Source organism: Vanellus vanellus (assembly GCF_965231255.1).
Source record: "Vanellus vanellus genome assembly, chromosome: 2".
Lineage (NCBI taxonomy): Eukaryota > Metazoa > Chordata > Aves > Charadriiformes > Charadriidae > Vanellus > Vanellus vanellus.
In genome coordinates, this window is record NC_138906.1 from 140,960,578 (window position 1) to 140,979,163 (window position 18,586).

Sequence of the window (18,586 nt, forward strand, 5' to 3'; positions counted from 1 at the left end):
ATGCCCTGAGTCCCATCCCACCACTATTCCTGTGACTTTGAGCGCCAGACATCACAAATTGGCAACAGAGTCTTAGCTATCACACCACCAGAGGTAAATATCCCAGATAGTGTAATCCACTTAGGCGTAATCCTGCCCTCACAGAATCAGGAAATATAAACCACAGGGTTTGGGGAGAAAAATGGGGAATCCTCCAACGGTACAGCTGGCCTGTAGGACATCCGTCCCCTCCCCGTCCAGGACGCTGTACAGGGTAACTTCCCAGGGATTGAGCGACCTTACCTGAGAGAGAGGGTAAGTGACTAAGAAACATACGTACGGTATATGGCATGCTATTCAGCTTGTGATTGGTGCACTCTTTTAAGGTATTAATATCTAGCGCGCTTGTGGGTTGTGTTGTTACTTGTCAGGGTCATTTGTAACTTGCAATAGTGTATCCCGCTAATTTCTTTTAAACCGCAATAGTGTAATCGCCATTGTACACGTAGAACTTGCAATAGTGACGTATTGGACCTGTGAGTGAAGTCCAAATAAATTGTTAATTTGAACCTCTCAGTGAAGTCCTTTTTCCCGTTTCGTCACAGTAAGGAGTCCTGATACGCATCTCTATCTCCTATCTATTTTGTTACCTTAAATACAATGGAGAAGGCAACCACATTCATGGCTTCATTCTACTCACTACATTTCCACGAACCTTGGAACCTTGCGAGACCATGGCCTCCACTAAATACTACCAGGCAAATCTGACCTCTAGAAGCAAATGTGTTTACATCTGTTACTCTTCCAAGAAACGAGCACAAATCTGTCCAGAAGCCATAACTGTCCATTCTGCAGCTAAATAATGTGATTTAAAAACTGTTATCAGGACATACTTTGCTTTCTTCATGAGAAGTTTTTCTGAATCAGGATAGTGCACCAAGATTTCATTGAGTGTTTTCTTGTCCAGAATGAAAAGGTTGGCAAAACCATGAGCCACCACGTTGGCAGTCCTTCGATTTCCTCCACCTGCAGCTAACAGGCTGGAATGAAAATAAACATCATCAGTCACATCATTACTTGCCCTAGTAAGCAATCTCTTTGCTGGTGGTTCTCCACTGAAGTCATCGTAAAGCTCACTTACATACCCTACTGTTCTATCTGATGTTCTGTAAAGGCTCTTTGCCGTTGGGATTAGCAATAACTTCTTGCCTCAGGAAGGCAAATTGTCACTACTGCTCAGGAGTATGTAGACTGTGAAAGGTCTTGCTAGATAAAGTCAATTCTCCCAAGAGACGTCTGCTGCAAGGACTGCATTTGGTTTAGTCCTTGTGTGAGGCATTTCCTCAATTTTATTGTTGAAAATGATTAACATCAGAAGTAGAGCAGCACAAGTCTGTTATTATTGAAAAATATTTACAGTGAATGAATGATTCTCCAAGAAATTTAATTTTCCTGAGTGACTAACTTCTGTGGGACTCTGGTTTCCAGTTTTGTCACATACCACATCTCATCTTTGAATGTTGGCAAGTTGAGTGATATGGATTCAAGCTGACAGTTACAAATGTGTCTGCCAGATTTTTTTTTCCTATTTTGTTTTAAAAGTAAGGCATTAGTCCAGTTTAGCAAACAGCAGTTAGGATATCCACATAAAAATCAGATGTTGTACAAATAAAAATTCAATTGTTCCTCTTGCATTAAGCAAATGAAATGAAGATACTTCAATTCTCAGCTGTGGTGATAAGCAAGAGAAGTTGCATTTTGTTCCTAGTCTAGTACTAAAATTGCTTTATCACTGTATTTGAGGAGATACACCCTAAAAATTTGTCCCTTAAATATTTCCCAGTGAGTTAATAATCTTAGAGAACATTTAGTAAAGCCTTAAATTTAAAGTCATTAATAAAGGATAATCTGGACCCCATAAAACATGAATTAATACTTATCCAAAATATTAATCACAGATATATAAATATTTGGTGTAATATTAAATATATTTACAGAACATATTTATAAATATTAGATCATACAGATAATATATTATATTTGATTTATAAAGGATAGTATGAGACCTCTGCAACTGTGTGTGCGAGGCTATTTTTACACACACGCACACACAGAGCTTTTCTGCAACCCAAGATAGCAATCAATGTATGAACTCAAGCTGAAAATGCAGTATATTTTCTTCTTTTTAAACAATTCAGTACAGTTTGTCAGATAGAATAAAACTATTTGCACAATAAGAAAAGCAGCTAAAGAAAATTGCAAACAGCTTTTGAGTTCTGATGAATCACTTCTCAACAAGTCGTTGAACAATCATTTGCAGACTTTCCTAAGAGAAAGCTTATTTTATCGAGGCAGACGAGGACTAAAGAGATCAGCTTTTTCATTATGGTGATGATGTGAGGTGAATTTTACAAGCAAGGCAGTCCTTGCGCAAACAAGGTGACTAAGGATAGAATTATGGACGTCATGCTTGAACCTGTTTTGGCTGGCGTGCTAAGAGTTACATGATAGACCAATTTTTAAAAATTAACTAAATTTGACTTGCAGTAGTTCTTAATACTGTAGTATCTATATTAATAGAGGAAATTTGATTTTTTTGCCTCTCATTTTGCCTCTCATTTAAATTTTAGCAAATTTAATTTAGAGGTATAAAGTTGACAAAGTGATGACTCAGCTTATGTGGTTTTTTTTTGTTTTGGTTTGGTTTTTTTTTTGTAGCTGATCTCTGTAGGAAGCTGTTGTTCATCAAAACTAGCAAATTGATCCAGGGTATGGCCTGCGTACCAGCGGAACGTGCAGGGTTGTGGTGGCTCAGCTCAGCACCTATGTCCATATGGAGAGAACTGGTAAGTCAGGGAAGGGAAACGGGTCTGGATCTTGCTTCTGAGTGGGATGTCAAACACCAAAGGGCAGAGCTCATTGAAAAGCAGCAGCTGCCACTTCATAGGAAATCCTGGGCCGAAGCGGAAAATGTAATCTTTCACAAAGCTAAATGCTCCATTTAGTTTTGATTTTTTTTAATAAAAGTTAAAGTTATGAAACAGCTGAAAGGTTAAAGCGGAAACCAAACATTTAGTGATCTTTCTGTCAAAAATTTACATATAATGGAGAAATGTTTTAATTTTTCCAGAATTACCATTTTCTGGTGGGAAATTCTTCTAGTGGAATATCAGTAAATGGATGAATGAGGACATCTGGCCTAAAGTGTAAATTTCTCTGGGCTAATGAAGTGGTGTGTTATTGCTGAATTTCTCTCTTTCTCAATTGTCGGTGCAGAGAGGCTCTCCTTAAGGCAGCAATCTGTTTGCCTCTGATTCTGAGATTATTTTGCTTCCCCAAACTGATATTATCTATACAGTAAAGTAGTAACGAGGGTAAGATGTTAATTGGAAGGCAACTCCTATTACTTAATCTGTTTCTGTAATAATTTTCAAGGATGAAATTGGCGAAGGGCTTGCTTGAACATTAGTCTTGCATTGGCCTTCCAGTACAATTCAGGGAAATTTTTTGAAATAACCATTTTTTGTTTCCTTCAACTCCTTTGCCCTTAGAGACTCTTAAAGCATCATTTACATACATTTTCAACAGAGTAAGATTAGGTAGTGATTGTTGTATATATCATGTAGTTAAATCACTTGGAATGAACCTGACATATTTCTTTAAACTAATCTTGAATCAGAAGTCGGCAGGAGATCAGTCTGATATCAGGTGATAACCACGCTATGAATACTGAGGGGAAAACTTGGATGTGCTAAATGAAGCAGTATGTCATCCATTGGAGAATATTTTTTTCATTTGCTTCTGCTATATGCTGTTCAGAAGACCTTGACAAAACTTATATAGACAGACGCTATACAAACTCATTATTTTCTAACACTTCGCCACAGGGAAGAGGATAAATCTCTACCGATACACTTAGTGCTTCACGTCTTTGCTTTTCTTCACTGTTGGAGATGTCTGCCAGTTGCTGTCTATTTTCTCCTCAAGTTTATCCACTTCCTGACATTTATATGCAAATTGTATGTGTCTGAATGGGTATGTTGCTGTGGTAGGTCAATGATGAATAAAATAAGGCTGGAAGTGCAGAGTTACAGCATTGCTGAGGGTTTTACTGGCCATATAGGCAATTATGCGAAGAGTAACACAGATTGGGAAATGAATCTTTAAACCTCATGTAGTGCTCACGTGGAAACAAGTGCTCACCAGTATTAGATCAAAAGTTTGAAAATCCCTTCCTTGTTTTAAAACCAATCATTATGATTTCTCAGTTTAAAAAATTAAATCCTGGCTGCAAATGCAAGATTAATAAATAATTGAAACCTATGTGTGTGTTACATATCTGGGCTGCTGTAGCTTTTGTTTTTATTTTTTCAGTATCCAGCCCTTACTGAAAGCTAGTGCATTCTCAGCTTTTCCACATAACTTACAATACAGCTTTTTTTTTTTTTTTTTTTTGAGGCTTTGCTCAGGTATTATCTTGTCACATAGAGAAATACATTTCAAAGAACCTTCTCTCAAAGAACTGATATAATTTCACTCAATGAAAAAGGTTTGTATCTATGGGATATATCAGGTGTTTTCCACTTGAGGTCCAAGCAAGTTCTGTATGCACGTCACTGGATAAATGGGAATGTTTCCCCTACCACAAAGGGAGACACAAGTGGAAGATAAATGTAAACCTGGCACAGAGCTGATTACAGCTTTTCAAAAGGCAGATTAGAGCTACCAGCAAGAGGATTAACAATAACAGGAAGGCAGCTGGAAAAAATCAAGAATCCAGTTTATCAAATGCAGCAGCACATGTATTTTGTTACTTTTCCTCAAGCCAACCTCAGCAGGGGATGTGCATTGCCTAAAATCTAGCACTTGGTTGTCTGATTGGGGAACATGGCATGTAAGAGTTAATGGATTTTGCATAGCACCCACATGGAGAATATAAAAAACATTTGTAACTACCTCAGTAAAATTTTCTCATCCAGATAAGCTTGCACCCAATAATCTGGTCTGTCAGCCTTTTTCTTGTTTTGTATGCTCTTAAACAAATATATTCTCAAATGTGGATGCCTGATTTTTAGCAACTTAATCCCTACTTCAGCTTCTAAATGAGCCAGCCTTATTTGCTATTTTAGATCTTTTTATCTCCTTTGTTGGAAATTAATTATCATTTTTACCATGTTCTGTGTAAGGGCACCTAGTCTACAAGCAAGAAAATGCATTTTCTCCTGCTGTATTGCAGACCTCGGAACAGGAAGATGTGTTAAATCTTTTAAATGCTGAAGGAGAAATCTGGCTGTATATCTCTACGTACATTGCCCAAAACACTGGTCTTAGATCTTGCCGGATTAATCTCTGATGCTTCACTTAAATTTTCCTTTGCTGACCTGCATCTCCTTGCTTAGTGTCCTCTTGGTTGATCCTGCCAACTTTCTAGCCTCCTGTGGTAGCTGTCATGCTTGCCACAGAGAAGTGAAACTACCATTGGTTATTTGATCAGTTCTAAAGAAAGTGTGAAAAATAGTGATGGACCTACCTGATCTCTCCAAATACTGCTCCTGCTCTGAGTGTAACCAGAACTTTTGTACCATCAGGGCCACCAAGGACTTGAACTTCACCCTGTTTGATGATGTACATCTCTCTGCCAATCTCCCCCTGGGAACGCAAATACGTAAACATCTCATGTTTTAGCAAGGCACTGTTTGTTTTTTTGTTGTTTTGTTTTTGTTTTTTTTTTTGTTAGAATAATCTGACAAACTCTTCTTTAAATATCTTTCCGCTTTCTTATACATGAGTTTACCCATATTATGGAGAAATAAATGCTTGCACTACTTTTCCTAGCACTGAGCACAAGCACAAGGACTGACTCTGGTAGATATAATTGTTATGTGGGACAATATTTGAACAGGAGTAAGACTGTGTAGGCAGCTTGGAAAAAGAAGACTAGATAACAATCAGGATTGTAGCTGTCATTTCCATCAGCTGTTCTGGTGGAAAATAAAATACTTCAGCAGCATAATGAATAACAAAGAAGTGCAAAAAAGCCTATGCTTCGTGGTCTGAAAAGCTTCAGTTTTTACACTATTATTTCTAATCATCACTTACCTAATTTAAAATGAAAATAAGAATGAATAATCATTCAAGTCTTTTTCTACTTTTATGTAAATCACTGGATGGTTTAAGAGATTATTAGTTTATTTATTATCCTCCACATCATCTACTAGGATTCAAAGCATGACATCAATATATACAATAAAAAGCAGGCAAACTGGAGTAATATAACGGACTTCACAAACATGACCTTAACAGTCTTCACAACATCTCAGTAAGACAAGCAAATAAATATTTCTCCATATTTGCAGCTAGATTAATTAAGGCAAAGCAGCAATTTAATTTTAAAAGTGAAAAGGCAGCAGCAACAAAGCCAGAACTGCAAACATAAGGCTTGCACTTCCTATCCCTCCTCTTGTGCCTCCAAGCCTGCATGTCAGCATCTCCTCGGTAAAGTACGATGAGGCCAACATACATCCAAGGAGGAGGTAGTTCCAGCAGGGTTTCATTCCCTACTACGTGTTACAGCATTAATAGTACTATTATGCTTGTTGGTGACATAGAGAGGTCTTTTAGCTCTGTACCAAGCTGAAATAAATGGATACTTCCATTTCTCATAATCCATCGTTGTTGAGGACTGTTTGCATTTGACTGCAGTATCAAGACCGTGAATCTGTTACTGCCGTTTATTATCTCTGTTGTGGGAGAGTCCCAGCCATAGAGTAAGGTCCTTTCATGCTGTTTATTGTGCAAGCAAACATACCAAACTATTCTTCCACCCTTCCTAGCCAACAGAAATTCTGGGATTGGTCTTTGAAGGGACACACTTGACCCTTCGGTGCATTCACAAATGTTTAACTTCCTACACTGTGGAGTCAGTGGGACTAACTCAGCATTCGGGAAGAGGATCAGATGCTTAACTCTTGGAGGAAGCAGGACCTTAATGAGCACGCTGGACCAGAACTGCTAAAGACAAGTTAAGGGGTTCTAATGGTCACTTCTGGGTGTGGTATGAACTGTGGGTCAATTGCCAGGACAGTAACAGTACAGATACTTCACCCTGCCCATGCTTTAATTACATCCAACACAGCCTATAAGTATGTTTACATGCCTTCTGAAAAGAGACTTGGGCTCACCTGGTCAGAAGGCGAGCCGCCTACCTGTATTACTGTAAGGCCATGTCTGAGCCAAAATGCTAAGAGAAAGGCTGCTTTGCTAAGGGACAATGTGACAACACTCAGCTGGAAGTCTGGAGATGGCTCAAAGCTGTGAGTGATAGTAGAGCAAGATCAAATCCTGCTGTAAGGAGTGGTATGGGATGCAGTGCATTTTCTACATTCTTCAATAATTCCACTTAAGAATTTCAGAATACACAAATGAAGCACATGCAAAGCATCGCAGATTGCAATCTATATGCTAGGTTTGTATGTATATATGTATAAAAAATTAAGCTCGCTCCATTTTAAGTATTAAAACTTCATGATGTATCATTAGATAAGCCATATTTAGATTAACTACTTTCCCATATTGCTGTAATTTTATGTTTGATAATATAAGTAATAAAATCCATATTGTCTTGTTCTACGTTGAAACTTGAGAGCAGTTTTGTTATTATTACACAGAGTACCTTAATTACTTTTATGCTATCTAATTCACTCAGGATTAATTTTATTTAAAGGAAACCGCTGACCGATATCTGAACTCTTTTTCTAAAGTACATACTATAATTATTTTTTGAAAGAGAAAACAATGATCACCTTTTTGCAGACAAAGTCACCAGGTAAATACACAATGGATTTCAGCCTTAGCAGCATGTCATATATCATCTGGGTATCGCACCCCTGTTAAAATAGAATTGATTGCTCTGTTAATTCAGTAACACATGATTATTAGTGCTTACACTGGGCAGCAAAACCCAACAACACGTGAATGCTCCAGAGATTCATAAATAGAATGCAAACTCAAAACGTCATAAAGATCAGCTTTTAGAGTAGAGAAAAGACTGAAAGGATTGTCATTTTAGACACTTATAAAGTTCCCTTTGGGTTGAACATCTCTCTACTTTTTGCAAAGTAATCTTCTGTACATCTAAATTTGCTATGGAAGCCCAGTTAGTGCTATATTCACAGCTTTATGTGTCTCGTGTTTTTTTTTTTTTTCTTAGTCCAGGGGAAAAAAGAACAGATCATGTCAAATGTTGGTATGAATCTATTCCATGTCTTCAGCAAATGTGGCAGAAACCATGCAGAATATAGTGTTTATACAGAGGTATCATGATTTTTTTGCAATTATGCTAACAAACAAATTAGTGTTGAGGTTACTCTATGTCAAGACTACTTCTAAAATTGCAGTGTCTCCTTGGTTTTGTTGTCAAAAATCCAACAATCCAACCTTTAGTACCACATTTCAATTGTATCTCTGGAAAACTATCATGATAACAAAGACAAAGCCCCTTTGCACAAAAAGGTACTAAAAAGTAGCATTCACTACGTCAAAGTTACACTGCCGGAACACACAGCGTTAGTGATCTCTCAGACAGTGCTAGGCGATATGAGTGAGGCAAGGTGGACTGTATTAAAAATTACATTCTTCTATGCATGACTCTTGAGATTAGTTATACTCTGAGATCACTTATAGTCTGACTATAACGTCAGTGTCAATATATCGATACAATAGGAGTGTGCCTTTTTTTAAATCTCTGCTTTGACGCAAAAAATTCAATGGCAGACACTTGGCTTTGTCCTGACACGTCTCCATTGACTGTAATATTTCTTAGAGCTGTTTTGCCTTGCATATTAACAGGCATGTTCTTAAGTGTTGCAAGATGCACAATACAACACATTCTCTCAGGAATACCACATTTCTGCATTCTCCTGTAAAACTACTTGCTTTGAATAAATCAACTTTATTGACAATGGCAAAGTTCACATCAATTGCAATGGCTAATTGCATTTTGGTTGGCATCTGCTCCAGTAATTCCGATTCATCTGTAACAGAAGAAAAAAAAAGCAAATTCTGTTAGTTAGAAAAGATAAGGGAAGAATGAAAGAATGTCCATAAAAATGAACATTGTACAGATAAATAACTTAATGGAGCTATTGTAGCGTTTGTGATTTCAAATGAGGAAGCTGCTAATATGCTTGTCTTTTAAGTTACATATCCTGTCTAAAGTTATAACTAGAACATTATATAAATTAAGAGAATTTACGAAGTAGTATCATATTGCTTTTTCTTTTCTAAAGAGTAAAGAGTGTTTTCTTTTCTAAAGTAAAGTGAATACCCTCCTTTCACTCCTCGCATGCAATTCAGAAAATGAGAAATTTGAATTTCACCCTCTGTCTGTATCTATACAACCACTCTCACTTGGAGTTGCTGCGTAACTGGAATTGGAAAGCCTTACCCAGCATTCCCTGAGAGTCCCATGTGTATTCATACCAGGTTCGAACACGATTTTGGACCACTTTTGGAATAGAATAAGTATTCATATAGGAGACAGTATTGTCCATAGAGGAGCGGTAGTAGTTCTGTCCTGCAGTAGCTGCTCCAATTACATCTCTCATCTGCAAACATCAGTGGTTGTTACTACACATTTCAGCAAAAATAGTCTTGATTTGAATACCTTGTCAACAACGCATGGAAAGAATAAAAAACTTGTTTGCAAAATCGCTGATTAATTACATATTCAGCTGCATGTTTTGAATAGGTGCTGCATCTGCTTATTCAGAAGCATTACAGATTTAATCTAATTGTGTTGGAAAGTCTATATTCATGATTTTAAAGGAATCATTTGTGGCTTTTAGCTTATTCTTTTGTCTCATATTTCTGGACATGGATGAAAAATATAGATAATGCTTTTCTTAAAAATCCATGATAAAGCTACTCTGCATTTGGTGTGCAATGCCAGTCAGAAGTGAAGGAAACTGGGCTAAATTTCTCTAATAACATCAGCTGGCACCACTAGAATTAAGATCCTGCCGCTGTTTAAATAGTTAAGAGAATCTAAACCAGTCCTAAAAATGCACTTTGAGCTGAAAGGTGACCTTGAAGATTTTAGTGCAGGAACATCATTTAACATTCCAACCCGAATGTAATTTAGGTTTTAGAAAGTGGATGAGTTAATGTTTATAAATATCCCTTCTTCAAAAACATAACTATCTAGACATGGTTTTAGGAGAATGGCTTCATATTGCAGTGGCCAAAGATTAGTGTGCCAGTGGGCTGAATTCTGCTTTTTATTACAGAGCTGCAATTGATTGCAGCAGGAATAACAATTTTTAGGCAAGTGTGCTAAACTAGGAATAACTCAGTAATTTTAAGAGCTCTTTGTAAACAGGAATTATAACAAACTGCAATAAAGCTGTTTGTGTGTTAAGACTTAAGGTTTGAGTCTGCAACTGACTATACTGGTTACAAAAACTAATCTTGGGGAATGGTGCTTTCATTGACAGTTATATTAATTTAGGAAAAAAATACAAGTATGCAAACTCAGAGGTTTGATCCAATATACAATTCAACAGTTTTCTAGAATAAATATTTTATATGAAATACTTTGTTTTATTTTTGGTAATTCTTGTTTATGAATAAATTTTAAATCCTGTAGATAAGAGCCTGCTTTGTGATAGTTATCTCTTCTTGCACTTCTAAAGAGCAAGAGACATATGCAATTTTTCACTGTTTGATTGAAATTTTCAAATCCTGTATCCAAAATAAAAATTAAATTTCAGTTTTCATCTTTGTCTTTTCATAATAAGTCTTCCAAACCAGAAATATTTCAGTTATATTCATTTGGAAATGTAACCAATTTGCTGTGTTTTTTTTTTCCTCCTGCCAAAAAAGAACCAAGAGAACTAGAAAACAGTTCATTTTCAGGTTAACAAATATATTGTGATTTATGGAAGAGGGCAGAATTCTAGTTTGAGAAAAATCATGGAACTTCAGTTGACAGCATTCTATTGGCAGTAGCATCGAGTGACTTATTCAATATTTTGTACATATTAATATCATACCTACAATTACAATTTTTCTATCAGATTTAAGAGTATAATGTGAATGCCAGGAACTGTCTCCTTGGCTGTGAAAGAAAAAAGGAATTATACATAGGTTCAAGAATCATCCATGTCCTGCAGAGTCTTGGCTTTAAATCAGCTTGTGTACAAAAGGGCTACAAAACTGGGAACTGATTAAACACATGTATTTGTCAGAAGAATAAGTATAGATGACAGTTAAATAGAGGGACGGGACATACAGATGGAAGCTAAGCTTTTTCCCAGAACTAAACTCCATTAAATTGAATATATTATCGCTACATTACAGTAATTTGCACATATCTAGTTATTGATTTTTTGATGTACCTGGCCAATTAAGCTGGAGAAGACAAAGACACCCAAGAAAAAATTCAGCAGTTGAAAAACTATCTCAAACAGAGTGTGTGGTTCTGGAAGGCCGCCGATGGTGATTAAAGTACGAACCGCCCAGTAGTAACACCTCAGATACCTGCGGATACAGACAGCATTTTTGTTATTGACTGTAGGTACTTATGTGGTTGACGTTAAGCATATACCTACGGGTTTCAGGCCTTTCAGTGATGCTTTGCAGTCCAAAAGACCTCAGCATTTTTTATAAGGGGTTATGATCTTACAAATGATATGGTTATGCAAACCATGTTGAGCTGAATGTTCTCACTGTCAGCAAAAAAAGAATATATGGGAAATGCAGTGGTTACTTAGTGTTCTCCAGTAACTCTATGCAGCATTACAGAAGATTTCAGTAAAAAATTGTCAGGGTGGACATTACAGTGTTAGAATGCCATCAGTAGAGATGCTATGATGTTAAAAGGCGTGTAAAAGTGTTAGACACTTCCCAGAGTTTATCTGCAGCATCCTAAATACACACATATCTGAAGGTCTCTTCCATGGCTTCACTTGACACCAGTGTGAAGCCTTATGCTGGGCACAACAAATGCAGTGTTGTCCTTCTCGTGTCCATTCATTTTCCTACCCCTTTAACCATGCTGGTCTTCCTCCCTCATTACTTCTGAACACCTTTCATTGGCTCTGCCTCCTGGGTTGTGTCAAATGGAAGTTTCACATTTCCACAAGCTGTGTGTTAATCCAGCTTCTCCGAACCACTTCACTTATTCAGCATTGAAAAGTTGACTCCTGCGTTAAATTCTCCCAGTGGCTGGCCTCCACTACCCCTTCTACCACCTTAACAAACACTTTCTTGCCTTCTTCACTGCTTTTCCTCATGCCTGGGAAGAGCTGTCCATCAATCCAACAAACCCACCTTGTTAACATTCTTCAAGACTTTTCTCAGAACTCCCTTGATTTAGAAGCCAAATACGGCAGTGTGCAATGGCCAGTCACTAAGACACTGCTTCAATGTGTGGCTTATATTGACTCCTTCCCTGTATCCATCTGCTGTCTCTCACTTCTCGTACCTGAATTGGGAGCTTTTTGGCCAAAGGCTTTTTGTTCTGTTTGTACAGCCCTCTTTGTACAGCCTTGTGCATGACAGAGCCCATTGCATTCAAGTGGTGTATTTCTATTAGTATGATAACACAAGCTTATGAAAACAACTACAGACCTGGACAAAATGATTTTTTTTAATTTTTGAGGATAATCATGCTGACTCACTTTTTTATATATATAAAGTGCCTTGGCATCTCTTAAGCTTCTCTTTTAAATTTTGTTCTAGAACATGGCACCACTAGTAAGGCAGCATCCCCCGTACTGTGCAACAGGGGTTAATTATTTCAAATCGTTTTCAAATCAATGTGCTCTCATTTCCTCCTTTTCTGAGTGAAGAAGTAATTGGTTTAGCAATAATTTTAAAGACCCCCTCTTAATTAGAATTTGACTTCCTAAGTCTCTGTCCAATCAGACTTCAGCGTCACTAATGATTAAAAGTGGAAGTTCATTTTCCTTAATTGTGCGATGAGATTTTTCTATTATTTCATCTATGACTATTGCTTCTGAAGCAATGAAGATTCCTTCTATTTCTTGAATTTTATTGTTGAAATAAAAAAAGTAAAACAACTAAACGACAAACCAAACCCAGAAATACTTTTGGAGATGTTTGTTCTGAAATAGTCTTGCATGCATCTTCTCATGCCTACCCTGAATCTGAGGCCACCTGATGTGCTTGCAGACTTCAGGTGTACATTTTGATTTGGTTGCCTCCACTTTTAAACTCTTCTCTTATTAAGATATAAAATCCACTCCTATTAATAAATGGCCCATGTAACAATACAATTGGAGGGTAAGTTATGGGCAAATATAAGAAAATAAACTCACATTAGCAGCCAATTCCCATGAGGTTTTTTTTAAAATCACTCGAAAATGTTTCCACGTCTCCCACCTAAAACGTCAGGCTTTATGAAGCAACTGATTTTTCTTTTCATTACAAAGTGACATATTTTTTCTTGGTTGCAGATTAATGAAATGCAATAACAATGACCACTTTTACTGTAGTTTTCTAGTTACAGATTTTAACTGACAGAACTGGCTGTTTTCATTCAGAATCCTTAATTAAAAAAATTCAGTGCATATCTGCCATCATATAATTTTTCCTTGTTAGGGGTGCAAAATGAACAGCTGGATTACACCACTATAAAATTTTCACTCAGGATCAAAAAAAAAATCATCCCTTATGCATGCTTCCAGTGAAGTATGTATAAGTGGCAGCTTTCTCATAGACTTCTGTACCTTAAATAAATAGTAAGAAAAAACCTCAGATCTGTTTTGGAAGAATTGCGGGTTTAAGCATAAAATGATGTCTCTAGCTTGTCTGAGGGGAATTATCATATGAAACGTAGTAATATCATATTCATTTGCCATCAGTGAGAATGCTGTAGTGCTTGAAATGTATAATTTGCGAATATAAAAGTAAAGAAATTAACATTATTTCTGTGCAAGTTACTATAGGAAAAGAAAGTAATTAACCAATTCCCTCACCCCCAATGGCCTTGGATGCCAATCTTCCTAAGTCCACCATGACAGACAATATAATCTTCATTTTGGGAATGTCTACAAAGAATGAAAGCAGCTCCTCAAAGGAATTTAGGGGTCATATGTTTCTTTGCTGTGTTGTATATCCAAAATTACGGAGGCTGTTTTCAGACCTGCCCACCCCTTTCTGAAAATGTAGTTACTACAGCATATTCTTCTGTAATTTTACTTCAAAAGAAGCTTTCTACTGGCAAAGTCACATGATATTCACTATCTCTTAGGCACAGGTTTTGTATTTTCTCCATTTACTCATTTTATTGCTTTTATTTTAATCTGAAATAAAAGTTACACAGTTGAAATATAAAGCAGCTTTTTTTTTCCCCTAAGATGGGGAGAAATGAGGCTGTAAATTTTGTTTAAGGAAAGCCAGAAAAAACAGACTCCTATTTCAACGGTATTAGCAGCTCTGCTTCCTACTAGCTAGTGTCTGGAAACCATCATCGCTCGCCATACGTCTTACTAGCCTGCTATAAAATTACTGTTGAAGCAAACAACATGAGACAAGGATTTTCCCTCTGCACAACATGGAGAGTATATTTATCCTTCAGGCAATCAAACTACTAGATTTTTCCCTAAAATAAGTCCTAGGTATGAAAACATTCAGAAACACTGCAATTAAGATAATTTGTAACATTAGGCCAATAAAAATAGCTTTTTCATAAAGATTAATTTCAGAATACATAAAAATACTTATGTGGTTTTGGTTAATACAGGTAAATCAAATTTTCGTGCATATGGCTATCAGATTTTACGGTGATGTTCACACATTCATTTCAGCCCAGGGAAGCATTATTTCAGGGCTATGACATTGGACTCCTCTCAGGTTACAACCAGGAGTGGTTTAAGCAGAGTAAAGAACCGGCCTTTATAAACGGGTCCTCTAATGACCCCCGTTTTGGTACCTCTTTTTCTTGAGTGACTTACTCGTCAGGTAGCTGTGGGTATGATGATCTCAGAATGGTGTACACTACAAAGCTTTTATCTAAAAAGTAGGGCTGCAAGTAGCACATCTGAAAGCATTAGGTCTGACATACTTATGAGTTGGGCTGTGCATTCCCACGCTGTCTGGAGGCACCAAAGTGCCTCTCTATAGCAAGCACTGCGAGTGTGACACATCAGACCTATTGCAAGTGCACTGTATAGCTGATACCCATGAGCCACCAGTCCTACCGCACACTGAGCAATGCATACCAAAGAAGTCGAGTTGTTCTAGTCACGTACAATGACCATTTTCTGGGACTTCCAGACATCCACTAAGTCTGTGCCCAGAGCAGGAAGGCAGCAAGCTACAGAGAAACATAAGCAGGATGCAAATAGATGTCCTGATTAATAAATATACAGGAGAATTTTGCAGACTACTTGTGGATGACTTGCAAACAGCAGAAGAAATATACCATGAGCAAAGCGGAATTATTTGGTTTACCTAAATTAAATGCTGACCTGGAGGAGGGTTGCATGAGAACATCAGCTCCCTAGTTTTAGTTTCCCTTATGGGCAGTGATGGGAGAGACAGATACTTCCATGGGACAATTCAGAACAATGACATTATGTTACTGCCTTGAATACCTTTCTAGAGGAATTGTACATTTTCCTGAGGAATTAGGGAGATGGATCCCTTACCTGGGTAGTTGAATTAGATTGTAAATAAACACATATACTTCAAATTCTTCACTTAGCTATAATTAAGACACCTTTTCGATATCCTGCCACTGTGGCTACGTAGGCTCTATGCTACAGTGTTGCAGCAGGGATGTGGTCCTTTGCGTTAGGAGAGACTGGGGTCTATCTGCCTAATTATACCAAGCTCATGAGCGCAGTTTTAAAGCTGGGAACATCTTGTGTGGCTAATTTGGGTGCATCGCAGGAGGGTGAAGCTGACTATCTTCTGCACCTTTCAAGTCAAAGGCTTTGATTGAAGGCTGCCACGCAAAAGAGCTCAAATCTTTTAGGCTGGCACTAACACTTTAGAGTCTGCCCACAAGCTGGAAAAGAATACAGCTAGCAGAAATTTGCAAAAAGAGCTACTTTGATAATTTTGCTTGTGGTTTAAATGCTGCGTGCAGCTGTTAGTTATAAATTGAAGTTCACCAGTTAGTATGCCTGCTCAGAAACATATATATAGTCAAACTGATAAGGGAAACAGTTGCCTGTGTATTCTTTTTAGCCTAGAAAGGAAAAAAAATGATCCTAGAAGTGTTGACATTTTTAGGAACTGGTTTTGGCCACAACTAACAGCATTTTATAGACACAGCAGGGATTCTACATCATAAAACATTCATGCTACTAAATCAGTGTCAGTTCATTTGCTTTGGGTCAGTGTAATCTGAGACCACTACAGTTTTGATTTATTTGTCAAAGCACTTACTATCATTTTTTTTTAATTAGCTAAGAAGCTATGTTTGTCTGCCTCTCTTTCTGAATGTATTCCCATTCTACATGAGACTAATGGCCTATTTTGCTTCAAATATTGGCATCTCTGCTATGTGAAAGGAAATTACATCTGCACTGCTGTGCCATAATATATATTGCAGTTGTGGTTCTTTTTCCGACAGATTTTTCCTGATTTTTTCTTAATTCCTGCTTTCCAAAGAAATGTATTTACCTGGAAGTATCTTATCTGATACATTTAAATTCACATTGCATCTCCAATAATAACTGATGTTCACCCAATGCGTCGTTGTCAAAAATCCCCAAATATTCAACAATCACACAATATGTCATACCCGATTCTCTAAGGCAATGACTAACCCATACAGAAGGCATTTGCTGTTAGTGAGACACCAAGCTATGCTTTATGAAATGCAGCTCAATACCGGATACTCTTTGGGGGTCCATATAGATGGGACCATATAATCCAGTATGAGTTAGATACAGGCAAAAGAATAAAGTCATACATTCACCAACCAATGTCAACATGAGGTAGATTAATGGCTTAATGAGGCTTACATGGATATATTCTAATATGCATTTTATTCCGGCATCTCAGTTTAATGCAGACCCTGATTTATCAGTTTATTATTATTGTTTATGAAAAATTCTCCCCTAAATCCCATGTGAGTTCAGTGTGGCATCATTTAACAAGTGTTTTTGTATCCTCGTGGAAAAGGTATCACAAAATAATTAAAAAACCTAACCATTGCCTCTGGGCAAAACTGCATTGTCTGTGATCAAGCTGGCAAATAAGTTCTATCAATTGTTTCCCTGGTGAAATGTAAAATATTCTTCTCCATGAAAAACAGGAAGACTTTCTTGCCTGTTCCCTAGGCTGATCTGAAGAGGCATTAAACCTTGAAGATCAGTCTTCAAGTGAACGCTCTATTTTTGGAGTTTTCGGGTTGCTCAGCCTAGTTACCTTATTTTTTAATTATGAGGCAAGTATTCCCAAGAGTGACATTAACAAAAATAGCTCTAATGGAAATTCATTCTGCATTTTTCTTGTCAGATTTCTGGAAGCCTTGATCCTGAGAAGAAATACCTGTGTATAACTTCACTTACATAAGTGGTCCCACTGAGCTTCACGAGCCTGCTTGCACGTGTTTAACTGCAGTACTCAAGCTGTGTATTTTAGCGGTATGTGGAAACTTCAGCCATGTTTTTTTTTATTTTTTTTGAGAGACCCGTAATTATAAAAAAAAACAATGTTGCTTTACACAAAGTGTATTTTACTCTCAAAATCCATTTTCTTACCCTTCAAGATTGTGACTTCAGACCAAACTCATGAAGTGTGACAAAATTACAAGCAAGGGGAGCACATCTCCAAGAGAAATGTGAAAAGTTGTTTAAAGGCTGATTTATGACAGCAGTGGTATATTATATGTGGTTTTGCAAAGACTATAATTAATGAACAAATTGAGCTTCTGTGGCTTTAACTATATATTATGGCCTTTGAAAGAAATGTACGTTCATACATTTGAACCTACTAGATATGTTTTTATATAACTACACACAAAATATATTATGACTTTGCTATTTTCTCTTGCTTCCTCTCCATCATCTTAATGAATGTCCCTTACTTGGCACCCAGCCTAGTGCTCTCACAAGGAGTTTGTGGAAAAGTGTGCCAATATCCAGTCCTTCCCACTGGAGACACTCTGCCACATGTTTAAGCATGACCTTCTCAAAAGATCAGAAAAAATGGGTGGAATTTTTTCAGATCAATCACCATGGTGTTTAGAGGGACTAAATGTTGCATTTTAATAACACAATGCTGTGTGGCAGAAATCTGTGCCTTTTAGTCCTTTGAGGGATTGTTCTACAATCCTTCTAACAGTTCCCATGTGCATATGCAATCAGTAAGTTTAATTTATGACCCTTATTGCTTTCTAAATGTTTAATTAAGTTAGTGCTTAGCACCAACTCATAAACCTATAAAAGCTGAAAGTGGTAAACTAATTATTCACTGCACCTGCCCTCCAAATATGTGTTAGTAATGAAAGCTGCTAATCAGCAGTCATGGTGCTAAAAGTTTGCTATCCAAGCACTTGTAAATAAGACCATATCCCACACAGCAAAGGCGTGGGAAAAGGAGGGGGATGCAGGAAGGAGCAAAATCA

At 37.2% G+C, this 18,586-nt stretch overlaps 1 protein-coding gene across 1 annotated transcript in view; it reads right to left on the bottom strand.

Moving 5' to 3' along the window:
• The window catches only part of CNGB3 (cyclic nucleotide gated channel subunit beta 3), a gene marked incomplete at both ends in the record, with an annotated part of 69,255 nt that overhangs the window by 5,413 nt on the left and 45,256 nt on the right, over positions 1 to 18,586 (bottom strand). The window contains 6 exons of the mRNA XM_082499243.1: positions 873 to 1,019; positions 5,510 to 5,628; positions 7,782 to 7,865; positions 8,914 to 9,011; positions 9,425 to 9,584; positions 11,376 to 11,517. Coding sequence (XP_082355369.1) covers positions 873 to 1,019; positions 5,510 to 5,628; positions 7,782 to 7,865; positions 8,914 to 9,011; positions 9,425 to 9,584; positions 11,376 to 11,517 — 750 coding nt within the window. The remainder of the gene's footprint in view (positions 1 to 872; positions 1,020 to 5,509; positions 5,629 to 7,781; positions 7,866 to 8,913; positions 9,012 to 9,424; positions 9,585 to 11,375; positions 11,518 to 18,586) is intronic.